We start from the raw sequence: 26,406 nt of genomic DNA on the forward strand, positions 1-26,406 counted from the left end.
TAAAAGGGGTGGGGGTTTATATAGTAAAAAAAATTTTGACCGTTGGGGGGGGGGCAACGGTCAATTTTTTGACCGTTAGAGCCTTCATTCGCTGCTGCGCCACATCGCGTCTACATTCTCGACATCACACGACGTGGACGCGATTTCGCGGAAAATGGCCAATTCCAGTAAATAATTAAAAAACTGGCCTATTTCAGTAATTTTTTAAAAAAATAGACTTTTTTTGGTAAATTAGCCGGGAATAACTTGGCGGCAAAATAATCAGCAACGCTCAAGCTCATCGGTCACAAAATTCCCCTAAATTAAGCACGCGGCCCTAATAAAATTTCATTAAATACACAATTATATAATTATCAACCATATTCTCGAATATATCAAACCGGCTATATCCAGTAAAATGAACCGCATTGGCTTCTCAGGCGATGGCGGCAATCGCCTTCACGCCAAAGCCCTTAAAAGAATAAACCGGCTGACCCGGTCATTTCTATCAAATTTTTTCACCGCTCTCTGCCCCCCTGTTTTCCTTTCTCTTTCACCGCCCTTTGATATTCTCTAAAAACTCTTCGATCCTTATTTTTGTTTGCTCTCAAAAGCATCTGTTATTAATTTCCTGTGAGGTAGCGTTGGTATTCTCTAGATCTGGTTCCTTCTGGTTCTTTTTTTATTTTATTGTTTTTATGGATTAGAACGGTGAAGTAAGTAAAATTTAAGAAAATCGTAACTCTGTTTGTGTATATATAATGTTTTTTTATTCAGTAAATAATCATGTAATGCGAATAGGCTTATTTAAACACTTATATTATGTTATTGGAATTCGACTTTTCATGATTTCTTTTGTAAATTTGAGTTATGTTATTAACTTAAGTTCTGCTTTGCTTGACTACCAGTAGTTTGTAATGATCAAAATGTCATTTTATTTTATGCTTGTTTGTTTGTTATTCTAATGTTTTTACTCTTTTTTTTTTTTTAAAAGAAGGTAATTCAAAGTCAACGTGTTTATTATATTCTGAATTTTGATTTACATGTTTATATAAGTGGCTTATTATAGTCTTTTTCCGTGTTTTTGGTTTTCTGTAGAATGACAGGAGCTAGAGGTAAGGGTGCTGTGAAGCCTGCTGAGGATAGGTGAGGTGACTTAGTACTGCTTTTTTCACTTTTTACATCTAAAATGAATTTTGAGATATTCTTTCTGATATTTTACTAATTGTTGTCGTTGTTCCTGCTAATGTGTTAGCGGTGATTACTAAACCAATCGGTTTTATGAATGCTTAAGCCTTAATGAATGTTTATATATGGATAAGATCCATACGGTTTATATAGGAATATTGTAATGATGAATATATTGTCTCTATTCTTTGTAGAAAGGTTGGGAAGCGGAAGGCTCCTGTTGATAGAAGCAGCATTCGGAAAGCTAAGAGGGAGAAAAAGGCTAAGAAAGACCCCAACAAACCAAAGAGGCCTCCTAGTGCTTTCTTCGTTTTCCTGTATGTATTTCACCTGTAGCTGTAGGTTATAAAATATTTGAATGTGGTGCTCTACTGTTTTCATTGGTTTAATCATGTTTGCGTAACAGCGAGGAGTTTAGAACTACATTCAAGAAGGAAAATCCTAATGTGAAGGCTGTATCAGCTGTAAGTTGCAATCTTTGAGCATGCTATTAAATGTATGTTTTTCCAATGACTTTATGGTTTTCTATTTAAATTTTTTTGCTTCCAGGTTGGAAAAGCTGCGGGAGAGATGTGGAAATCCATGTCCGAGGAAGTAAGTTCTGAAATCTTTATTACATAGATGTCTATTTGTTGGTGCTTGATACTGCAATTTTTGTGGATCTCCCCCTTTTTCTGCCGCAACTTTGGAATTCTTTGTGGCTTATTATTGTCTGAATGTATGCATATGCGTTATCATTTCTGGCAAACAGTTTCCACGTCAGTTTATCATGAAAGGTATATTAGTAGTCATGGTACATAAAATTTTCATTTTTACAAGAAGGGTTATTAATAATTGTAATAATCTCTGTTAATGACATTATTGCATGTTTATGAAGGAAAAAGGCCCTTATGAGGTCAAAGCACAAAAAAGGAAGGTTGAATATGAAAATCAAATGAAGGACTACAACAAGAAACAGGTGAATAAATTGTATTATGATTTCTTCATTTCAAGCAATGATTTGTTCGACTTTTTATTTTATTTGTTTCACTGTCATAATTGGTAGGAAATTTCTGCTAATGGTCGGGATGCTGAAGAGGTGAATGATGAAGAGAATGAGGGTAGTGGAGAGGTAATCTAGTTTTAAGTTCTGCAATACTGGTTTGTATTTCCCTTGTATAGTATTGACGCTGTGCACCTTTTGGAAGGAGGAGGAGGATGAAGACGAAGATTGAAGGGCAGTGGTTGATTTGGACATAAAATATAATTGTAGGTCTCTTTGTACCGTAGCATAATGATGTTTTTGTATTTCTCGCTTTTAGCCAGTATATAGTTGCTGACAAGATGAAACACATTCTAGTTTATCATGCTTTCCTCTGTTGGACAATTATGCGCTAGAAAACAGCCCAATTGTTGACCTTCGATTTCATTATTTTGTTCTGAAAAGGGCTCTAATTAAGGAAAGCCACCAATGACCAAACAGAGTAAATCAAACTCCATAGCATTTTGAGGAATCACATATTTACGAGGACAAGGGATTAAAGTAGATATGAATTTACTGACAACGGAAGATACATTACACTCTCAAGAGGAGGATCCAGGTTCGAACTTTGGAAACGACATTATTGGTAGTGGTAGTCATGGATCCCGAAAATGGACTGTAACTGTAAAACAGACATAAAGAATACTAAAAAAATAGATATGAATTTTGCAACTTTTAATTTACCTGAATTTCATTACCGGATTAAGTCAAAACTCGACACCCAATCAATGAATGGGGTTTTAACAACTTTGACATTTAAATTTTCTATTGAAATTATATTTTATAATTATATTCACGCCTATCTTGATATCGAGCTAAATAATTGATTTAAATAAATTATATCAAATTCAATTTGTTTACACATAAATTTCACAGTTAGGATTTAATTTAGGTGCTCATAGTTTTATGACAAAGATGCAATACTTTAGGGGTTGGTTTATTTTGATGAGGATAAAATTAGTTCCGATTAAATGAAAAATAATGGGTGAGATTTGTTATTGGTGACTATATTGGATAATGTAATAATGAGATTCAAATCAATCATATGTATTTAGAGATAGTTTTAGGGAGGCTGGCTGGTTATGGCAACATTTAAGTTGCCTTGCTTTCAATTTCCACCATTTCCCATCAAATGGATCATTCTACATGTAAAATTTTAGGTATATTAGTCTCTTTAAACTTCCAGCTCCACATGTTGTGCAGAACTTTGTTGGTGTGGAAAATAAGATGTGATGGACAAGAATCTGGCAAAAGAATTGCACTTACATCAATTGTTACAACCCTAGCTGGAATTAAGTCATTCTCACAAAAGCTTCGGCGCATCCATATCTTCCCGCGTTGCAACGAAACGATTGACCTCCCTACTCCCTATTGAACTTCGGGGCTCTGCTTCACGGCCTAAAAAACTAAAGAAAAGGCACTCTTCCAAGGCCTAAAATAGATGCAGTTACAAGCAATCATGTAAGGTAGTTCTTATCTTATGGTGTGGGAGGGCAATAGAGATAAGTGCAATTGTAACGAGGATTGGTGGTTCTTATGACGGACAAGAATGTGTTTTGGATTAATTATAGAGAAGTCCTTAACTTTAGTCAAAAGTAAAAATGCTAAGTCAAATTTAATGACAGTGACTAAATTGTCCAAATAAAATTTAGAGCGATCAAAATAAAAGATTCACTAAAAGGCAAAAAAAAAAAAAAAAAAAGGGACAAAAAGTAAATAACCGTATCTGTTTATTACTGAAGGCCTCCAGAGAAGCATTAGGAGTACAGAGTGGAGCAAATCTTACTTCACTACACGTAATTTACGTGGTTATTAATCTATCACCCTAGAGAATATAGAGGGAAGTCATGGTAAGGAGAACTTAATGACAGTTACAAATTACAGTGGGGGGTCTTTCGAGTGTTGAACCTTGTTTACGATCAACTTCCAGTTCCAAGGACATTACATTTAGTTTCTTACCTGATTGCACTGCAAAATATATGCTCTGTGCAAGTTGATTCTAATACTCCAATGGCCAAATACAGCTTCTTGTTAACCCCCTTCGTATGTCACCATCAATAACTAAGTGTCAACAGTCGTACACAAATAACTTCATACACCGTAACGTCTCTGCCTTTGCTGAAAGGCAAGCAATGCCTTCAAAAACTCGGCTTCTCCGAAATCCGGCCATAGTGACTGTGCAAAGAACAATTCAGTATATGCCAGCTGCCATAACATGAAATTGCTAATTCTAAACTCTCCACTTGTCCTTATAAGCAGGTCGGGATGGGGGAATTCAGTGCAATTTGTTTCTAGTTCCTGTTCCATTAGAGAGACATTGATGTCACTGGGTTCGATAAGACCACACTTTGCCTTCAGAGCAAGCCTTTGGCAAGCTTGAACAACATCATAGTGTCCGCTGTAACTGACCGCTACGATTAGTTGAAAACGTGTATTATTCTTGGTGGCTTCCTCTAAGTTGACCATCAGTTCCTGAAGGGCCTTAGGGAGCTTAGTTAGATCTCCAATAACAGATATTCTAATGTTTTCCCTGTTATCAAAGCACTTTCTTCCTTAGATACTATCAACAAGTCAGAATGGAGAATCAGTGGAAATTAGGAGAGAAATTTGAAGACACCAAAGCAACACATAAGTTCATGTAATATAGTATCATTGGGTTCCAAATGCATATGCAGTAAGATGAGAGAAATTTGAAGATCAACAGAGCGAGTTCAAAATGTATTAATATTACCTAAAAAAGATCCCTGTATCCTCTTGCATTCCCCTTTCAAACAAACTCATCAAAAATTCCACTTCCACCTGCAATGCGATGAATGAAAGTGTGAGCAGCTATAAATTAACACCCCAATTAAATGAAAGCAAGGCATGAAAACAGAACCAACTTTGGGACGAAACCAATTATCACTAGAGAAAGCAAAAACACTGAGTACTTTTATCCCCCATTTGCAACAGATCTCCACAATCTTCCTCAAGGACTCTACGCCGGCTTCGTAACCTGACCTGACGGGCAAGTCTCTCAACCGGGCCCACCTACGGTTCCCATCCATGATCACCGCCACGTGGCTGGGCATTGCGTCTCTCCGTAGTCCTAATGGAAGCGTTTGGCTGTCTTCAGGTCTCCGATCAAAGGCTTCTTGTTTGCCTTGATGAGTGAGCGCGTGTTCCATGGAGGAGCAGAGTGGGGATTTGGGCGCGTGGAGTGTGTGGTAGTACGGCACGAGGAAGAAAGGTTTGGATAGAGGAGAAGGAGCGGTGATGAGCGGAGTCGGAGAGAAATGCAGAGAGAAGGGCATTGCTAGGTTTCGGCGGAACGGTAAAGGGTGCTGTTTTGCTCAAAATTGTCGGCATTGCTTCTAATCTATAAGACAACGGGTGAAGTGGGTTAACCTATTACAAAATATAATAGACAACAATAAATTAGTAAAGAAAGTAAAGTTAGCAGTTATTGTCATGATGATCACCATCCATCCTTTTCGTTTACCATTAGTTTTTACACGTGTATTTTTATATAATTATAAGTTTTAAAAATATTAATTACCTCCAATAACTATTATTTTTAAATATAATTATATAAATTAAAATGGTTTAGAGTTGTATCAACCAGTACAGACCGATATATATTAATGTCATGAGGCTAGAACTTAGAGTCCGTTTGTTTACATGTAAAAGGTTTTACGGAAAATGTTTTCTACATTTTCCTGTGTTTGTTTCACAGAAAATAGCTTGGTCAACGGAAAATGACTTACAGGTCAACGGAAAATAAGCCTTTTTCATTGTAAAATGACTTATCCTTTTGAAAAGCGTAAGCCATTTTCCGGAAAAGAGCTCCTCAATAGATGATTTTACTTTTATATAAAACTTAACTTAAATCAAGTTTAATATTATTATATTGATAATAAATTTTTTTATTTTTAAAAATATTTAAAATATTATATTTTTTAATATTATTAAACATACGTATTTATTATTTATATTTAGTCATATAATAAATTATTAATATAATTAATATAATTTATTATTTTAATAAATTATTTAATATTTAAATTTTATTTTAATAGTAAATTTTAAAATAATAATTTTAAATAATATTATTCACATATTATTGAAAATATCAATATTAAAATTTTAATACTAAATATTTATTAAAATTATAAATATATTAATAATAAATGTTTTGTAGCATAAATGTTAAAATATGTCATAAGTCTATATACTCTTCACAAATTTACAATTTAGTTTCGTACTTTTATTTTCAAAATTTATTCCTCTACTTTTCAGATTAGAAAATCAAGCCCAATCACGACATTGTTGATTTTTTTGTCAATTTTGTTAAAGTCACATTTTAAATAAAAATATTCAGTTGGTAGTCATGTAACTAAAAATAATCATTGCAATGAACCTAAATTTAACAAAATATTTTGAATATATGTAAAAACAATGTAAAATATAAAATTATAGATATAAAAAACTCAATTAAACAATGAAAAATAAAAAAATCTCAAATGTATGTTTATTTAATTGAAAACGACTTTTATGAAATAATTTTAAAGAACCTGTCAAACAAAAGAAAATATTTTACACAGATTCATCCAAACACCAGAAAATATTAGCTTTTCCAGAAAAGTAAGTCATTTTCCAGAAATCATTTTCCGGAAGCCATTTTCAGTGAAACAAACGGAGCCTTAAATTCAAATCTGCTTATATTAAATTAACTCTCGAACAAAAATTCTCTAAGCCACCGAAATAAAACGAAAGTAAACTCTCAAATGAAGAAGAAAAAAACGAATAAAAAAGATACAAATAAAACTAAGCACACTAAATATTTGAATATATGCTATCAGGGAAACCTCTATTTATAGTTGAACTTCTCCAAATATAATGGTACAGTTTAAATTACATCAATGATTGAGATCAAAACCTATCCACAAGGAGTGCGTTCTAGAAGTTTCAAAGTTTTATACAATCTTATCTCTTAAAATTTACAATATTCACTATAGTAACTCTAGTTTTACTGGAGTGTTTCATTAGCCATTAAAACTTCAAGTAAATGAGTTTTTTTATATGTTCCACGAATCGGGTTAATGTAGGTGAGTTAAATGAGCTTCATTTAATCAATTAACCTCCACAAAATGTTATGTATATATTCATCACGACCTTTGATTAGTGACCAGTGACATTGAAATTTTGATTGAATAAAACATAACTAGTTGATATTGATTTAGAATTACCAAAACAATATGTACTAACCAATACCAATACAATACCGACTACCATATCCCCAAACCATTTTACTTTTGGTTGACAATCCATCCTGGGCAGCTAACTAAGAAATAAACTACTCTATGCCAAGCAACTTTAGGATGCTTAAGTCTTAAAAAGTTTTGAAAGTACTTTGAAAAATTCTGTAATAATGGGAAAGTTTCAATTTCTTCTTCCAAGCCCAGCTATACCAATTCTTAAACTTGATCATCCTGCAACCTTTCGCCTTCAAGTAAATAAGCATTTATCCATGCCACCTATAAGGATCATGTCTACAACCATATTAACCACTTTTTTCTTTACCGTACAATTTCAATACCAACTTATTGTATATTTTCAGAACCACTTTTTTCACCATACCTTTTAAATATACTTTCTTATTGGCTTGTAAGGTCGCAAGAGAGAGCTCGTGTAAACCTCGCAGGAACAAAATCATGAATCATGCTTGCGAAGAAGACCCCTCCTAGTGATTGACAGATGTGAGGTTAGCTCACTGCACCAAAACAGGGGTTTAGAGGCGTTTGGACAAAAAATGCCACTAGAAATCGAGCATTAGCGGCGCATTTTGAAAAATGCCGCTAAAAATAAGTATTAGCGGCGTTTTTCAAGAAGCGCCGCAAAAAAAGAAAGCCGAACGACGCCATTTTCAAAGTTTTGAGGCATTTAGCGGTGCTTTTGAGAAAGAGCCGCTAATGCTCGAGGCTTTAGCTGCGTTTTTGGGAAAGCGCCGCTAATGCTCGGGATTTAGCGGCGTTTTTGAGAAAGCACCGCTAATGCTCGTGCCTTTAGCGGCATTTTTGAGAAAGCACCGCTAATGCTCGTGCCTTTAGCGGCGTTTTTGAGAAAGCGCTGCTAATGCTTGTGCCATTAGCGGCGTTTTTGATAAAGTGCCGCTAATGCTCGTGCCTTTAGCGGCGTTTTTGAGAAAGCGCCGCTAATGCTGGCCTTTAGCGGCGTTTTTGAAAAAACGCCGCTAATAATAAAATCTAAAACCATTTCAATTATCTCATTCTTTAATATATTCTCAAGTAATGTTTCAATTATATTTTTTTATTATAAGTTGAAAAAATTAATATTTCGTTGTATTTATTATATATTGGTCAAATTTACATTAAAATGATAACAAATAATATTGTTTAATCCGTAATGTTTTTGTTAAAGAGAAGTCCTAACTCCTAACTATTTATTATTATTTTTCAATCACAGTTTATTTAAACTACTTTACTAGAAAAATATATTAAATTATGAGTAAAATAAAATATCATAAAACTTAAATTGTTGTGTTGTAAAGAATAAAAATAGAATAAATTTTTATAAGAATAATAAATTTTGATAGTTCGCTATATAAATCAAAGAAAGTAATATAAAACACCAAATATCGTGATAAATAATGAATTAATGAAAGAGTAAGGTAATACATGAACACAACAATGACCTAATATATAGTACGTACTCAAGAGTAAGCGAAAATGAATAAAAGGGACAAATGAGGTTGTTACTTGGTCTAATACCCACAAGAAATTAATACTAGGTTTTTTAGGCTGAGAAAGGGTTATAGGAAAATATTATAAATATTGAAATTCGAATAAAATTTATTAAATATTGAATTTTAGAAAATAATTAAGTGAAGTTGGGATTCAATTTAGCTAGTAGAGTTGGTGGGGTTAGTTGGACGATTTGCTCCCGAAAAGAAAAAGCTGTTTGTTTTTTCTTGACAACAAAAATTTGTTAGCTGAGTCTCGAGTCTAGAGTCTAGAGCCGAATGCTGCTTCAGGCGGTATAGTGGTAGTAGTGGACAAGTAGGTCTAATTTATCTGAATAGCTCAATGGCAAAAGAAAGCAAATATATTATATTTGCAATCATTAATCGAATTACGTTGGGTACTTCATTAGGGTGGGTGAGTGGCGAGTGCTGAAGTCCAGGGTTGGGAAAACAAAATGAGCAGAGCAGAGCAGGGTTTGCATTTGGATTTGGGTCGGGTTAGTGGATAATGATGAATAAATATCATCATAATGTTTATTATTTTAGGATTACATTTTTGAGTTCAGGGTTTAGGTTTAGGGCTTGGGGATTGGGGTTTAAGGTTTAGAGTTTACATTTTAGTGTTAATATGAGGTTAGTGTTTACGGCTTATAAGATAATGATCAAATTTATTGTTTTAGGGCTTGATGTTTATGGTTTACGGTTTAGCGTTAATGATTTGACTGTTACAATGCATGGTTTAGAGTTTAAGGTTTAGGTGTTACCATTTTAAGGTTTATGGATTAGGTGTTACCAATGTCCAATTTTAAAAAAAAATTTCAACTTCAAGCTCGTTTTACCCGAATCACCCATTTCATTGTTTAAAAACAATAAAAAATATAAATCTAAGCCTAACCATATTTTGGACTAGGTGTGTTGTATGGGTAGTGAACATTTCTAATTATCATTTAAAAGTAAATAACATATATTTTTCTAAATTTTGAAAGGTTTTATATTTTTCGTGATTTAAAATTTTAAAATGAATTTTAAAATATTTTAATTTTTTGAAAAATTTTAAAAGATTTTAAACTTTTATTTTTATAATATTTATATACTTTTAAAGAAAAGACCAAATTAATAAAAATTACAAACATTAAAGACTACAAAATTATTTTATCATTTTTTAATTGCTACATTGATGTTTTTAACTGCAAAATTAGATGTTTAAATTAAAAAATTAAAAATTTAATATCTCAAAATTTTAACTGCAAAATTAGATGTTTAAATTAAAAAATTTAAACACAAAACAGTATAATAAAAAACAATAGTGGCGTTCTTTTAAAAAAAACGCCACAAAAAAATAATTTTACTTTAAAAAAAAAGAGCCATTTTATAAATTTTCCCCCCTGAAATCCCTCCCTAATTTCCCCCCTTGAAACCCCCAATTTTACAAACACACCGTCCTTTAAAACTTTTAACGCCATACCCATTGCTATATTTTCTTCCTCAACCTCAATTCTTAAACACCCAAATTTGGAACCCTAGATTTTTCTCTGCAGAACTTTTCTTAATCCACAAGCTTTAGCTGCTCTATGCGATTCCATCACAGATCCGAAGAACTTTTCAAATGTACAGCTCCATTTCACTGCACCCCTCTTCCTGATCCTGGTACCATCTTTTAATTTAAGAATAAGCAAAACCCATGTTTCATTTTCTTCAGTTTCTGTTAACGACTGTTCATACCAGTGTTTATGTTAACACCTGTCACCATCTCTTCTTCTTTCCTTGTTTTTCTATCCATCTCGTGGAAACTGCAGTTTGGCATTCTCAGGGTGGCACCAAAGCTCCTAACAAAATAAAACAAAAGTAGAAACACTTTTTTTTGGATCATTGGGTTTTCAAAGTTTTTGGGGTTGGTTTATCTTTTCCTTTTTGGTTTTGAAAGATTGTTGTGGGTGGTTTTGATTGTTTATTTTTCTTCTTTGTTTTCCTTTCTGTAAGAGAGTGAAGATCATCCAGGTGTTGGCGGTGGACCCAGTCATGACTGCTGACGGGAGTAATCCATTGGTCTCTGTTCAACCCAATGCCCTCAAGTTCGTTTGTAAGTTCTACCTTATCTCTGTTTTCACTCCTATGCATGCATGTAATGCATACATTCATGATTCAATTCCAAGGTTATGTGATCAACTTGTACATGGGACTGGAGATGACTGTTCCTTTGATAAGTTTATGGAATTAGATTATGAAGACTCTAGTGACTGATATGTTTTTTTGGATGCTAGCACATACCCATTCAGCATCCTCCCCCAATTAGAGGAAATGCCAAAATAATTTGTGAAGCTTGACATGGTGTTCTTTACAAGATGCCAGTTTTATCTTTGTATCAATTCTTCAATGTGTGGCTAGTTTATATTTTGCTCTTAGATGCTGGTTTCTTTGAAATGCTAAATGTCAATGCGATCTTTGTCTTCAGCATATGGTTATTCTGGAAAGTTTTTGAGGAACAAATTTTTAAGCTTAGTTAACCTATGTTTTCAGTTGAGCTTGAAAAACCAAGCTTTTGTTAAAGTGTTGAACAAAAAAATCAAACTATTTTGATTTTATCTTTTAGGCAAATAGTGTGGGCTTTTGATGCACCTAGAAAGTAATGGTTTTGATTTTATAAGGTCAGTGCTCTTTCATTGATTTTTCACTCTAGAATGTGCTGATAAGAATTTGATCATAAAATTGTTGTTATATGCACCTTCAGCTTTTTAATTCTTTTGTATAACTTGGGGAACCTGTACATGTTTTACTTTTATAGAACTTTTGGAAGTTTTCTTTTTCTTTTAATTTTTATTTTCCGCCTTCCCTTGTCAACGGTTTAATTAAATTTATGATGCATATGTACTTTAAATTTTTTGATTCTTGCAGGTTCTTCAAATGCAATTGTAAATTTTGATAGCAATACTGCTAACAGAAGCCTGCAACTAGAAAGACAAGGAGCATGTCGAGATTCTCATTTCAGTGACGGTGCTTCTATTTGCAACAATAATGAAAAATTTAAAGGTCAGAAAACTTATTTTGAATACGAACATGCCTAACGTTTTACCAACTCAAACCAAAAGAAAAATCGGATAGCTTATTTGTTTAATTATTACGTAAAAGATGATTATTTGCTGTCCATTTTCCTATTAGTAGCCTTGTGCACTTCTCTTACATGTCCTCGGAATTCATAACTTCTAATAGTACTCAAAATTATGCTCTTTAAGTCCAAAACAAAATTACGTATTTTCTTAGCTCTTTAAGGTCATGCAATTAACCCTTTTTTTCTTATTTCTGCTTTCCTTCTATTCTTTTATGTATTATTTTCTTATTATTGAAACCAGAATGTGTTTTATTGGACAGGTGCGTGCAGTTCGCCGTGACAATGGAGAAAAGACTGATATCTCTAGAGATCTTTTTGGTTGAACAAGTAAAAGGAATGTTGGATAAGATTCAACAGAACTTATTCGATGTGGCAAAACAAAAAAGAGATGCCTGCATTGAAGTTGTAAAAACGTGGGATGAGTTTATAAAAGCTCTTGGGCAAAAGAAACTGATCTTAGCTCCTTGGTGTGATGAGGAGGTATGACTTTAATTTGTAGAATCCTTATTATTTATAGGGATCATGACAATTTAGCATTTAACTGGTATTGTTTTAATGCTTATTTGTTACCCTTTTTTCTCAGAACTGCATCATTAATCATCATTAATCTCAAGTATTTTGTTAGGCAACAACATGAGCTGGATCATATTCTAATCTCTCGAGGCATATGTAGCTCATTTTTCTTAAATGATGTTTTATGTTTTGTATATATAGGAGGTGGAGAAAGATGTGAAAGCTCGAACAAGGGGTGAGATGGGAGCAGCTAAGTCTCTTTGTACCCCATTTGAACAGCCTGAACTCCCAGAAGGTACTTGACTCCATCCATGCAGGCATTTATTTTAAATAATTTAAAGAATATGAAATTAACCCTTTTCCATCCAAATTTATTTAGAGCAAACAAGGTTTTATATATAAAATTATATATATATATTGTCAATGATTATGTTTGATTGATTCTGCTGGAGTTCAGAACCTTGACAGAGCTGCTATATAAGAAGCTTAGTTGGCATTTCAATTCATCTATAGATAAAATAACATTTAGTCTTTAAATTTGTCAAATTTAAACCCTGATTAAAAAATAATTTATAAAATAATTTTTTATTTTTTTAATCAAATAGATAAACCCTGATTTTATTTTGGATTGCATTGATAACATTGACACAAAGGTATCATCATGACTTATGAACTTTCAGTTTTACCTATTGGCTATAAGAATTTTATATAACGTTGCAGTCAAATATTGGCTTTTCACCATATATAGAACTCCTAATTTCTTTATTTGGTTCATGTTATGCTCTAATTTATGCTTTATTTTTCATTATTATGATAGTGCATGGCTAATCCTTCTATATGCTTGTTTGATATTGCACCCATCAAAATCACGAGTAAGCAAGCAACATAAGTTATTCAGCTGATTGCTAATAATCTGTCAGCATAAAACACTGTTTCTGGAATTGATGCTTTTGGATAGGCAATAACAAGTTAAAAAGTACAATGTAGTATAGGGTGGATGGAGAGGGTTACTGCATATTGATAGGACATAGGTTGCAAAGCTATATGGACAAAATTGAGGGGTTAATAATAGGATTTTTTTAATGGCAGAATGATGGAAAATACTAGGAAGATTTGGTGCTTATTGTTGAGTCCAGCATTGTGTTTTATGTAGGGTGTAAAAAAATTGCTCAAGGAATTTAATTATCTACAGTTTTTGCTTCTTTCTAATATTTTAGGGGTTTGGCAATACTTTTATATATATATATATTTAAGATTGGTTACTTTATTCAGTAATCGAGGATTAGGATCAGCTTTGCTACTTAGTATGTACGAAGGTTAGGTTTTGCTTCAGTAGCTTTGGGTTATGCCATATTTATGTTTTTGTTTTTTTATTATTTATTGTGATTTGAGCTTCTGGCATTTTATATTATTGATTCTGAATACGGTGAAGTTGTTTTGAAGTTGTCAATCATTCTAAAAGGGGGCTCTTTGCATCTGTGGCTTTTGAATCTACACTTGCTACTGCAGTTTTCTGGTGGTTGCTGATCTTATGATTGGTGTTTACTTTGGGGCCTTGTCCAATTAGATTTTATTTGGTTTGGAAAAACTTTAATATCTATGCTTGTATTTGTTATTTTGGATATGCAATTTTACTCTTGTTTATCTATTGCATTAAGAAGACATTGTTTAGGGGTTTATTTCCTGCTATCATTCACTTTACTCTTTCTCAAATTTTTGCTTCTAGGTGAGACACCGTTTAAGGAAAGATCATGGAATTGAGGGTGGAATTCGTGTTGTTTTCTCTTTAGAGAAACCTAAAGTTCAACTGCTTCCTTTTAGAGGACCAAGTGGTGAGGAAGACAACCCTTCAGATTATCAAGTGAGGATGCTTGCTTCTTACTTTTGCAGTTTTAAAGTACTCTGTTTGATCACCTAACATCATGCAGTGGGGAAATTCATCCAATATATTGAAGCAGAATTTGAAATGAGGATTGAAAGTACATTTGGATGGAGCTAAAGCTGTGTTTCTTTTAGCGATATATTTGAACTTGCTGGTGTTAGGTCCGTGGTTTTTGCTATCTCTAGATTTAAGGGTAGAAGGAAAAGGAAAATATTTTGGTCTACATTAGTATGTAATCTACATGTTTAATTCAACAATTTAATGTGTTATTCTGCTGTCAGATAGTACCTGGGCAGGTTCAACAATTTAATGCATTGTATTTTTTATTACCTTGCAATGTGTATATTCATAGGTAGGTTCAACTAATTAGTCTGTTTTTCATATATATTATTTATTTTAGTTTTGATTTTAAATTTTTATATTTACTTTAATATTTACGACAACTTGAGTTTTAACTTTTGGATTTTAATTGTGTTATTAATTTGTTATTTTAAAATTTAAAACTAAATTCATTAATTTTTATATTTAGTTTTAAAGTTAAAATTTTCATAGAAAATTTAATTTAAATAATATTTATTTATTTATCCTTAAAAAAGTATATTTAAAGTTCAAATTTTAAAAAATAAAACATAATATAATATTTATCATAAAAATAAATATTATTTGATTAAAATAAATTTTTTTAAAGGTTATGTTTTTAGTGGCGTTTCTGTGAGAAGCGTCGCTAAAGGTTTGTTCTTTAGCGGCGTTTGTAGGAAAAGCGCCGCTAAAGATAATATTTGATTAAAATAAATTTTTTTAAAGGTTATGTTTTTAGCGGCGTTTTTGCGAGAAGCGCCGCTAAAGGTCGTGATCTTTAGCGGCGTTTGTGGGAAAAGCGCCGCTAAAGGTCGCGGTCTATACCGGCGTTTGTGGGGAAAACGCCGCTAAAGGTCGCGGTCTATAGCGGCGTTTCTGGGAAAAGCGCCTCTAAAGGTCGTAGTCTATAGCGGCGTTTGTGGGAAAAGCGCCGCTAAATGTCTTGGTCTTTAGCGGCGTTTGTAGGAAAAGCGCCGCTAAAGGCCTTGGTCTTTAGCAATGTTTGTAGGAAAAGCGTCGCTAAAGGTCTTGGTCTTTAGCGGCGTTCTAAATTTTTTTTCGGCGCTTGTCAAAGCGCCGCTAAAGGCCTAAAAAAGCGCCGCTAAAAGCCTATTTTGGTGTAGTGGCTGGGAGAGTCAGTCCCAGGGTAATAAAGAAACACGTGCTCCACAACAAGCGTCTAATAAATCAAAGTAGACCCAGAGAATGTCAGCACCAAGGATAGGGAATGTCAGTACCCTCGGCCCAAATGTCAAGACAAAACAATGAACCCTATTGTGAACCGTGATAGTAATAGTAAGAATTATATATAAATACCCTAACAAGTTTCTCTTAATACAACATAAGAAAATATTACTCAAACACTTTTAAATATACTTTTTCTTGAAACCATTTTTTTTTTCTTCTATAAATTAGCTTTTAATGTTGAAAGAAACACGACAACTGACAAAAGTTGGATAATAACAAGGTAAAAGAAAAACAAAAACAATGATATTTTTTTATCGGCAGGCTCATGGTCCTACATACTATCTCCTATGAATATGATCATCTTGTAAGAAGGGGAGAAAAACCATGTGGCGTCCCGATGAAATTGCTGCATCCCTGTTTCATTAGCATAAATTCATAATCACCCGTAATATTTAGCTGCAACGAAGTAGGTACATATACTTCTCTCCACACCTACCTACGTGCTTGACTTTTCATCATCATCATCAACCTTAGACACTCATAAATTACTGAAAATAATATTTAGATCCTGTAACTATTGCCTCGTGTTTTTGTTTCTTTGCAGCTAACAATGAACTTGATTCGACACGAATTCTTCAGGAAAATTTAAATGGAATAATAATTAGGTAAATTGGCAAATAAAGAACAACAACGATTTCATTTATTTTGATAGCTGCAGTACAAGAGGGAAACAAACCACCACATGTGTAGCTCATTTGCTGCCACTACTTAATTACGGGCATAACTGAGAAACACACCTAAGAGAGATGTATACACAGACAGAACAATGTGCTGTGTATTGTATAGCCTGTCTTCATCAAGCTTCAACGGTATACTTATAGATAGTATCCATCTCAACTTTGAAGGCATGACAACTTGTATGCGGCCTAGTAACTGCAAATTGTCAGCTTTCCGTCAGGCCCCAGATATGAAAGAATAACAAATGCATGAAATCTCTGTTCAAGTTTCAAACATTTCATCATCAAAAGGGGGGGGGGGGGTGGAGTAACGACATCCCCCGAGACGGCAAAGCCTGCATTTGAACCCATGGTTAATCGTTAGTTTCCGTAAATATTAAAAATCAATTCTTGTAAAAGCCGTCTAAGAAATGTACTTACTTATCAAGCTCTGAGGATTGTGGCAAGTTCAGCTCCCGAGTTTGTGATGTTTACTTGGTCTGAGGTGAACAATTGAGTTAGAGGAAATAATAGTGTAAGTAGGTGATATAGTTGAGAGCTAAAGATGTACGAATATCCTTACTTAGAGGTGTTTTAGATACGAAAAAGCAAGCTCCAATAACAATGTAGAGCAGTAGAAGAACCAGGCCTTTCATGTAGTGAGAAGTGCCATCCTACAAGGTTGATAATTCAAGATTTTTAGGCTCAATTTGGTTAATAATGAATGATACTCGAGATGTTTTATTTGCAAAATTGAATAGAACGGTTAACTTACCTGTAAAGTGAAGGCAACAGCAATAATGGATAGAGCGAGAGAGCCAGTTTCAAGGAGATTGAAATTAAGATCCATGTTAATGCCCATAATCCAAGAGACAAGGACGCAGAGTGGGACCTGAGTCAACATTGAAATGTTGGTTTCTTTTAAAATCAGAAGCTCCAAAATATAATGTAAAGTACAGCATGTGCCAAAGAAGGCTTTAATTATTTTAAGTTCGTACCACAAACATGGAAATCTGAGTTGCAGACCCTAATGCAACACCTAAAGAAATATCCTGCAATATTTGTTCAGTCCCAAATTTCTGTCAACATATTGTTCTATTTATAAAACAGTCTAGAGGGAAAGGTAGAGGGCAGGGATCTTTGATTTACTCACCAGCTTATTTTTAAAAGCAAAAATGATTGCTCCTGCATGTTCTGCTGCATTTCCAACAATGGGTAGCAGAATAATGCTGATGAAACTTACAGAAATTCCCCAAGTATCCGAGGCATCCTGAAATTTAGTTACTCATAGTTTAGTTGTAAATAATAAAGTTGATAACAAAGAAATTAATAGACCAGGTTATCAAGGGTAGTAAACTAAAATTACCTCAATAGTTTCTACAACATATTCAGAGAGGAGAGAAATGACAACAGTCATTCCAACTAGCCATATAAACCCACTCCAAAATCCAATTACTGGCTCTTCTTCTGATATTCCATCGTCGTCGCCTTCTGCTTCCTAATCAATGGCATCACAATGGGTTATTCACCAAAATTAGCAGAAACTGGGTTTTAGGAGAAAAATATGTAAGATTATTGAACTAGACTACCTCTGGAGCTTCAAACAACTGCCTGTGAGTGAATAGTTGGAAGACTATGTATGACACGTATGCAATCAACATGACAATGCTGCTTGCTCTTGACAACTGCAGCGTTGGGTCGGCTGTGAGAGCAGCGGATGCTCCACTCATACGGAACAGCAATGGCAGCGAATGGCACAATAATCCAAGCAAAAGAAGGAGAGAGTTCACATCCGCTTGTCTCTGTCAAATTCAACGGTGTTTGACACCCAAATTAGCCGTGTTAAACATCTATATGCCACTCCCACAATGTGATGAAATAACTTTTAGGTGGTGGTAGTAATTTTTTAAACAAATATTGCTCGTAAAGTTTGACACGTAATAACTTACCCTATCATATTTTTGTTCCCTTGCGATGTTGGCAATACCGCCACAGAAGAGAGAGGTCCCAAGAACCAAAAGCAGGTTCGATAGGACTGAACCCAGAAGGGAATACTTGACCACATCTATTTTATGTTGGCTTAGTGCGAAAATTGCTATGATCAGCTCGGTTGCATTCCCGCATGTTGCATTCAACAGCCCTCCCACTGTAAAAATGAAAATTATATTAATTTAATTCCATTGTTCAACAGCCCTTTCATATTCTTCATACAAAAAGAAATTTTATTTCTCAGGAAGCTGAAATGTTCATTTTGTGACCATATGTTGCACCAAACACTCACGCTTGGAAGAGAGATGAGAAATAAGATTTGACAACTGCTTTTAGGTTTTTAAACGCTTGGGATTCTCTTGTTGGTTTAGACCCACAAGTGTCGAATCTGCTAGAAACGTATGGTAGGTAGCAAAGTTGGCAATCATGGAGAAAGATAAATTGACCCAACCTTTTGAAAACTAGAGTAATATATATAAATGTGTGTTGATAATTACCTGTTGGACCAGTGTAATAAGCAATTTGCCTGCAAGTACACAGAAAGAAGAAACAAAAGGGGTTCATGATTAGCCAAATTAGTTAAATTCTAGATAAGGATGGATAAAAGCACAAATGAAGATGAATATGCCTTACTCGGTGAGAAAGCTGACTCGTTCAGCCAATGGTGTAAGTCCAAGTAAACTTAATGCAAACACCCAGGGCTGTTAATCATAAATGTCAGCAGACAAATTGAGAAACAGCAATAAATACTGTTTTCAAGTGGAAATAATCAAATCATATTTTATTAATTAATAGTTGAAAGAAATTAGTGAATACATTTTGATGGCTTCATGTTTTACTTTTATATAATTTGAAGATTTGGTCATCGTCAAAGTCTTCCAGCACAGAAAATCTCGTAGCAAATAAGTCAAAGCGAATTGAGTCCAACTCAAGTCAATCCAAGTTATAAAATAAATGATTAAAGAAACAAAGAAACTCACTCTTCCAAATCCATAACACTCAGCAACAATGGCCAATGGAATAGCTGGGAAGAGAACGGAGAGCTTGGTCCCTAATATGACCTCTTGAAGATTGGCGAGGAACTGCCTAAGCATTGCATACCGAACCTTGGAAACAAGCGTCAGGTCCGATTTTTTCCGCAACGACGAAGACGACATGTTGTGTGCAGTCCTGCCATGGCGAATCTCCTTGCTAGATCCCTTCAACCCGTTCTCCACTAGCCATGGTTCATGCAGGGAAGCCATCTTGTTTTGCCACAATCTTGGTTGTTTTTTTAATCACAAAACACCGTTGAGTATCGTGCTATCTATCTCGATGAGTTCGGGTGTAAGACATAGTCCGTTATAAATAGCACTCCATGCAGCTTCCAGGAAGTTTCATAGAAATAATATAAAAAGAATTAAATGATTGCATACCAATTCAAGTTTTACCACATCTATGTATACTTTATTATATATTTTTGTAAAAGTTAAAATATAATTTTACCTTTATATAATTTTTAAACGATTATATTTTTTATGAATTGTTAATTATAAATTTATCGTATAATTTTATTTTTAATTGTTGAGGCATGTATATAATTATATTATATTATATTATTGTATTATATTTGTATATAGGCAAGAGATGGGTAGAATATTAAACATAGAAAGGGAATGTTTCAGTTGCATGATTGGAATATATCCATATATTATTGTATTGCAAATGATTTTGTATGGATGCGGTATTCAATTATTGTGTCAAAGTCGTAAATAAACATAGTTAATTCTGTTTAGACGTACCATAAATCTGTAATCTATATACTGAATATATAAAAGCTCCAAGGGATTCTCTCAGGACCATGCCATGCTCCTTTCTTCTTCTCCTTTTAGATTTTAATTTCATATTTATTTTTATAATAATATTTAGTATTTGTTGGTGTTAAAGGCAGTAGCAAGCTGGTTTTAACTTGCTTGATCAGCAAGCCTCGTGGCTTGGGGAAGAAACAAAAGCAAGAAAATTTGCTTAATAAACATAATAGAAGCAAAGCAAAAATTGTAGAGCATTTGAATGAAAACAAGCTGAAATTTTTCATTGACAAAGCATTGGCAAGTTGCCATTACATATATCACACTTGAGTTAATCTTACAAATCAAAAATACTACCTAATCACTTACCTAACACCACTTAAAACATTGGAAATTGTTAATCAGCTTGCATAAGTTACATTGCTGAATTTTCAGTCAATCAACATCAAAAAATTACATCAAAAGTTTACCAATTAAGTTCTACAAGAACTAAGTCACAAAATATAAACTTAAACCAACAAAATAAGTTGAAATTGGACAACATTCACGAGCTTTAGTTGCTGCCTTCAAGTGCTGCTTCTTTACTGTATGTGGCTTGCATGGCCACGATTGTTGCTGCATGTGTTGCATGGAAGCTAACTTCAACACTCCTCCTTAGTTTCCATGCTTGTAACACCTAGCTGCTTCCTTAATTTTACAAACCTTGACACATTAAGTGCCTTTATAAAAATATCTGCAATTTGCTCCTCCGAATTGCAATGAACCAGCTCGATTTCATGAGCTTACTCCATTTCCCTTATCACATGTAGCTTGATATTAAAATGCTTTGTTCTACCATGGAAAACAAGATTCTTTGCAATTGCAACAGCAGACTTGTTATCACAATAAATCTCTGTTGCTCCTTCTTGGTCTTGGTTCAAATCAACTAGGATTTTTCTAAGCCATATGGCTTGATTTACAGCAGCTGCAGCAGCAACATATTCAACTTCTGCTGTTGATTGTGCCACAAGGTTTTGCTTCTTAGAGCTCCAGCAAAACATGCTTGAGCCAAGGCTAAAAGCATATCCAGATGTGCTCTTCATATCATCACATGAACCAGCCCAGTCACTATCAGCATAGCCTATTAGCTTCATGCTTTTAGCCCTTTTGAACAACACACCATGGCCAATGGTGCCTTTGATGTACCTCAGCACTCTTTTAGCTGCCTGAAAGTGCTGATCATTGCAACAATTCATATATCTTGACAGCACACTAACAGCAAACATGATGTCAGGTTTGGTTGCTGTCAAATACAGCAGGCTACCAATAAGGCTCTTGTACATTGTCTCACAGACTGGCTCACCAGTTTCTCATGCCAACTGCTATTGGTGTGCTAGTTGGCTTGCAGTTCTTCATTGAAAACTTGTTCAAAATCTTCATAGCAAAGGATCTCTGACTGAGAAAGATTCATTCTCCAGTTTGCATCACCTCCATTCCAAGGAAGTAATTCATATTTCTCAAATCAGACATTTCAAACATCTTCATCATTTTATCTTTGAAGTTATCCAACATAACATTGTCTTCTCCTGTCACCAAGAGATCATCAACATAAAGGGACAAGATGAGCTGTGTTTCAGCTTGATTCTTCTTGACATAGAGTGTTGGTTCACTGACACTTCTCTCAAATCCCAAACTAATTAAATAGTTGTCAATTCGAGCATACCAGGCTCTAGAGGCTTGCTTCAAGCCATATAAAGCCTTTTTCAACCTGTACACCATGTGTTCTTTGCAAGATACAACAAATCCTTGAGGCTGGTCAACATAAATTCTTCCTTCAGGAAGCCATTGAGGAATGCAGACTTCACATCTAGTTGATGAATGGTCCACTGCTTTTGAGCAGCCAGAGCAACTATCATTCTGACTGTGTCAAGCTTGGCTACTAGTGCAAAAGTCTCCATGTAGTCTAGGCCATACCTTTGGCTGAAACCTTTAACAACAAGCCTAGCTTTCAGCTTGTTTAGACTACCATTAGCATTCTGTTTTGCTCGATAGACCCATTTTACTCCAATGGTCTTCATTTCAGCAGGCTTTTCAACTAGCTCCCATGTCTGGTTCTTTTGAATCATGTTGATCTCATCAACCATAGCTTGCTTCCAACCTTCATCAGCTTTTGTTTCTTCAAAACTACTTGGTTCTACTATGGCAGCATGTGCTCTCTCATAAATTTCATCCAAGAGCCTTGTGCCCCTGACAGACACATTATCAATGTCTATTTGAGGACCAAACTGCTCGGGTTCAGTCTGATCAGGCATTAACTCTTCTGAAACAGCTTCTGGCTCATTTTTCTCCCAATTCCAGCATGCCTTTTCATCAAAGATCACATCTCTGCTCACTTGAATCTTGTTTGTTGAGGGATCCAAGATCTTGAAACCTTTCTTAACTGAACTATACCCTACTAGGATACCTGGCTGGGCCCTTTTTGACAGCTTATCTCTCTTCACTGCTGGTATTTGTGCATAGCACAGGCAACCAAAGACTTTCAGATGAGCCAACGATGGCTTGAATCCAAACCATGCTTCAAAAGGTGTCTTGTGAGCAAGTGTCTTGGTTGGAAGTCTATTCTGAAGGTAAACAGCAGTGTTTACTGCCTCAGCCCACATGGTTTTGGGCAATTTCTTCTCAAACAACAGACACTTAGCCATATCCATCAAGCTTCTATTTTTTTTCACTGACTCAATTTTTTTGGGGAGTATAAACATTAGTTAGCTGGTGTTTGATACCAGCATCATTGTAAATGGCTTCAAACTAAACTGAGGTGTACTCAGTTCCATTGTCTGATCTTACAGACTTTAATTTGCATCATATTTCTGTTTCAACCGCAACTTTGAACTTCATAAACACTTGAGATACCTCAGACTTGTGTTTCATGAAGAAAATCCAGCAACATCTAGTACAATCATCAATGAAAAGAATGAAGTACCTATTTTTGTTAAGTGATTCAGTCTTCATTGGGCCACACACATCAATGTGCACCAGCTGCAGCCTTTCTGTGGCTCTCCATGCTGTGCTTGCAGGAAATCGCAGTCTTGCTTGTTTTCCTAGCTGGCATACCTCACAAACTTCATCATTCTCCACTAAGTTGGTAAAATTTTCAGCCAAACCTACACTGATCATCTGAGCCATTGATCTGAAGTTGGCATGTTCGAGCCTTTGATGCCAAAGCTTGGAATCATCAGTAGAGGCTGTGTAAACTGACTTTGAGTCACTTGGCCAATAAACCTCAAAGCATTTGTCAGTCATGGTGACTGTCATGAGACTTGATCCACTTGGATCAGCAATCTGACACTGCTCGCCCTTGAACACAATTGAGTAGCCTTTCTCAAGTAGTTGAGCTATGCTGAGAAGGTTTCTATCAATCTCAGGCACCAATAGCACATTCGAGATGACTTTGTTGTATGTGGGAGTGTATATCAACACATCCCCCTTTCCTTCTGCCTTTAGAAACTGACCATTGCCAACTTTGACTTTAGTTTTGCAGCTTCTGTCCAAGGTCTTGAACAAGGATGCATCTGGTGACATGTGGTTAGTACAGCCACTGTACAATAACTAGCCTTTTGAACACTTCTTCTCAGCAGCTGAGCAAGACACAACAAAGACCTGTTCTTCATGGCCACTGATGTCTTCAGCTACCCGAACCACTTCACTTTTCTGTTATGAGTGAGTCTGCTTAGGCCTGCCTTTGTTTTTGTAGACCTTTTCAGCATGCCCTTTCTTCTTGCAATATTGACATAGAGCATCTGGTCTAAACCAGCATCTTTCTTCTGGATGATAGAGCATCTGGTCTAAACCAGCATCTTTCTTCTGGATGATCAGACCTCTTGTAATACCTGCAGGGTTGGTCACTGCTTCTTGCAGTATCAGGCTTAGGCCTGTTTTTCCAGAACTTTTTACCTTTATTAGCATTGGTGTTCGAGGCCTCTCTAGCTTTGGCTTGAAAAGCACCTTCTTGAAGGTCTTCAACTCTGCTAGCTCTTCTTTTATCTTGAGCATAGAAAGTGTTTATTAACTCAGTCAAATATATACTAGCTAGGTCTCTTGAATCCTCTAAAGAGGATATCTTTGCCTCATACCTTTCAGGTAAGGTAGAGAGGACTTTCTCCACTATCCTTGCTTCATCAAACTACTCACCAATGAGCCTTATGCTGTTGGCTACTCACCAAGGAGCCTTATGTTGTTGACCACAACCATGATTCTATCTGCATACTGCTTTACAGTTTCTTCTTCCCTCATATTCAAATTTTCAAAATCTCTTCTCAAATTCAACAGCTGTTGTTGCCTTGTCCTTTATGTGCCTTGAAACTCCTCCTTGAGCTTATCCCAGGCCTGCTTTGGAGTTTCACAAGCCATAATTCTGGTGAAGATGACATCAGACACACAATTCTGAATACATGACATAGCTTTGTGCCTCTTGGCCCTCTCATCAGCATGTTGTCTAATCTGAGCTACTGTAGGATTGGCCCTCAGTGGTGCTGGCTCAGCATCAGTGTTGACAACTTCCCATAGATCAAAGGCCTGCAGGTAAGTCTTCATCTTGACCAGCCATATATGAAATCCTTCTCCATTGAAGACTGGTGAAGCTGCTGGAGAAAATCCTGAAGAAGCCATTCAAGTTATGGTTTAAGTGGAATAGGTTCTCTAAGACAAAGGCTCTAAATACCAATTGTTGGTGTTAAAGGCAGTAGCAAGCTGGTTTTAACTCACTTGATCAGCAAGCCTCGTGGCTTGGGGAAGAAACAAAAGTAAGAAAATTTTCTTAATAAACAGAATAGAAGCAAAGCAAAAATTGTAAAGCATTTGAATGAAAACAAGCTGAAATTTTTCACTGACAAAGCATTGGCAAGTTGCCATTACATATATCACACTTGAGTTAATCTTACAAATAAAAAATACTACCTAATCACTTACCTAACACCACTTAAAACATTGGAAATTGTTAATCAGCTTGCATAAGTTACATTGCTGAATTTTCAGTCAATCAACATCAAAAAATTACATCAAAAGTTTACCAACTAAGTTCTACAAGAACTAAGTTACAAAATATAAACTTAAACCAACAAAATAAGTTGAAATTGGACAAGATTCACGAACTTGATTCTTTGCCTTCAAGTCTTCGCTTCTTTCTTGTATGTGGCTTGCATGGCCACGATTGTTGCTGCATGTGTTGCATGGAAGCTAACTTCAACAATATCTTTAATTATTTTGATTAAAACGTTAACATTAATTTTAAAAAGAATATATGTCCAAAACAAAAAATAGTAATTCGAATGAGTATTTTATAAAATTCAGCTTAATCATTTTAATTATTTTAATTATTTGGTGTCAACTATCTAGAATAACTAATATATTGTAAAAGTAAAAAATTAAATTATATCAAATTAAAGTATAGATGTTAAATCCTAAATTTAATCATAATAGAGGGTCCATAACTATAATTTAACCTAAAACAATCTATACCTAACTTAATCACTTGTCATTTGGTTTAAAAAAATATTTGATATTTTTTTATCGAGTCTTAGCTCGATTGGCATAGGTACTGTTTCCAATGTAAGAGGACCTGGGTTTGAGTGCACTGAAGCGCATTATCCTCCTATTTATGAGTTAGGTTGGGAGGGATTATGGGTAATTCTAGACATTATATTAAAAAAGTAGATGTGATGTTTGAATTTTTTTAAAATATTTATAATTAAAATTTTAATTAATAAAGAAGTAATTTTAATCATAATTATTCTAATAAATACATATTAAAATTTTAATAGGTATCTAATAAATAATTAAAATATAATTAAAATTATATAAAAAATTTGAAGGCAGGAGAATTCTCTATGAATACATTCTAGTGTATATATAAGCAAGATAATTTTTAAATAGGTTAAAATATCTTTAATTGTTCAAAATATTTTACTAAATTATAATTAGAGTAAAATATTATTATTACATTATGATTATAAGTTTCTAAATTTTTTATTTGAATATTTGGATAACTTATTTTTAAATTCGATTATATATTTATATTATAGTTAATGCATTTATTAATAAATTTTATGATAATCATGAGTTGTCAATTGAGTCTTAGTTAGATTAACATTGACGTTGTTGTCGGTGTAGAATGACATGAGTTTGAATATGCTGAAGTGCACTTATCATTCTATTTGATAGGAGAGGAGTTATGGGTAGTTCT

General features: G+C 34.4%; 5 protein-coding genes across 15 annotated transcripts; 2 read left to right on the forward strand and 3 right to left on the reverse strand.

The window, feature by feature from the left end:
- The first annotated feature begins 435 nt into the window (after window positions 1-435).
- On the forward strand, window positions 436-2,563 carry LOC105799942 (high mobility group B protein 1). Of its 4 annotated transcripts, none has more exons than XM_052620707.1 (8): window positions 436-626; window positions 1,078-1,125; window positions 1,362-1,484; window positions 1,574-1,631; window positions 1,717-1,761; window positions 2,045-2,125; window positions 2,213-2,278; window positions 2,355-2,563. In XM_052620707.1, exons 2-8 carry the CDS (start codon window positions 1,079-1,081, stop codon window positions 2,379-2,381), a joined length of 447 nt encoding a protein of 148 aa, XP_052476667.1. In that variant the 5' UTR covers window positions 436-626; window position 1,078; the 3' UTR covers window positions 2,382-2,563. The 4 variants fall into 4 exon arrangements, with proteins under 4 accessions (XP_052476667.1, XP_012486220.1, XP_052476669.1 ...); XM_012630766.2 differs by having other exon boundaries at window positions 440-617; XM_052620708.1 differs by lacking the exon at window positions 436-626 and adding an exon at window positions 635-695.
- A 1,338-nt stretch (window positions 2,564-3,901) lies between these two features.
- Window positions 3,902-5,573, reverse strand: LOC105799941 (cis-prenyltransferase 4, chloroplastic). 2 transcript variants are annotated; one of them, XM_052620706.1, is made up of 3 exons: window positions 5,119-5,573; window positions 4,920-4,987; window positions 3,902-4,718 (listed from the first exon to the last, which is right to left on the reverse strand). In XM_052620706.1, exons 1-3 carry the CDS (start codon window positions 5,479-5,481, stop codon window positions 4,280-4,282), a joined length of 870 nt encoding a protein of 289 aa, XP_052476666.1. In that variant the 5' UTR covers window positions 5,482-5,573; the 3' UTR covers window positions 3,902-4,279. The 2 variants fall into 2 exon arrangements, with proteins under 2 accessions (XP_052476666.1, XP_012486218.1); XM_012630764.2 differs by having other exon boundaries at window positions 5,071-5,572.
- Window positions 5,574-10,335: 4,762 nt separating this feature from the next.
- LOC105799943 (proline--tRNA ligase, cytoplasmic) lies at window positions 10,336-14,844 on the forward strand. 6 transcript variants are annotated; one of them, XR_008188681.1, is made up of 7 exons: window positions 10,336-10,577; window positions 10,727-10,821; window positions 10,911-11,010; window positions 11,823-11,957; window positions 12,297-12,516; window positions 12,751-12,844; window positions 14,276-14,844. XR_008188681.1 is itself a non-coding variant. In XM_052620710.1 (6 exons), the coding sequence occupies exons 4-6, from the start codon at window positions 12,319-12,321 to the stop codon at window positions 14,308-14,310; spliced, it is 327 nt and encodes a 108-aa protein (XP_052476670.1). In that variant the 5' UTR covers window positions 10,339-10,821; window positions 10,911-11,010; window positions 11,823-11,957; window positions 12,297-12,318; the 3' UTR covers window positions 14,311-14,844. The 6 variants fall into 6 exon arrangements, 3 of the variants coding, with proteins under 3 accessions (XP_052476670.1, XP_052476672.1, XP_052476671.1); XR_008188682.1 differs by having other exon boundaries at window positions 10,727-10,775; XR_008188680.1 differs by having other exon boundaries at window positions 10,337-10,821; window positions 14,276-14,410; window positions 14,478-14,844.
- Window positions 14,845-16,375: 1,531 nt separating this feature from the next.
- On the reverse strand, window positions 16,376-19,732 carry LOC105799940 (vacuolar cation/proton exchanger 3). Of its 2 annotated transcripts, XM_012630762.2 has the most exons (12): window positions 19,383-19,731; window positions 19,036-19,103; window positions 18,900-18,928; window positions 18,363-18,559; window positions 18,003-18,215; window positions 17,780-17,911; window positions 17,567-17,683; window positions 17,412-17,465; window positions 17,189-17,305; window positions 16,997-17,087; window positions 16,855-16,913; window positions 16,376-16,769 (listed from the first exon to the last, which is right to left on the reverse strand). In XM_012630762.2, the coding sequence occupies exons 1-11, from the start codon at window positions 19,644-19,646 to the stop codon at window positions 16,858-16,860; spliced, it is 1,338 nt and encodes a 445-aa protein (XP_012486216.1). In that variant the 5' UTR covers window positions 19,647-19,731; the 3' UTR covers window positions 16,376-16,769; window positions 16,855-16,857. The 2 variants fall into 2 exon arrangements, 1 of the variants encoding a protein (XP_012486216.1); XR_001135691.2 differs by having other exon boundaries at window positions 16,855-17,087; window positions 19,383-19,732.
- A 1,239-nt stretch (window positions 19,733-20,971) lies between these two features.
- LOC128032610 (secreted RxLR effector protein 161-like) lies at window positions 20,972-21,511 on the reverse strand. The gene has a single exon (XM_052621278.1). It carries the CDS (start codon window positions 21,509-21,511, stop codon window positions 20,972-20,974), a length of 540 nt encoding a protein of 179 aa, XP_052477238.1.
- Between the last annotated feature and the right edge of the window lie 4,895 nt (window positions 21,512-26,406).

This window comes from Gossypium raimondii, chromosome 9 (genome assembly GCF_025698545.1).
Source record: "Gossypium raimondii isolate GPD5lz chromosome 9, ASM2569854v1, whole genome shotgun sequence".
Lineage (NCBI taxonomy): Eukaryota > Viridiplantae > Streptophyta > Magnoliopsida > Malvales > Malvaceae > Gossypium > Gossypium raimondii.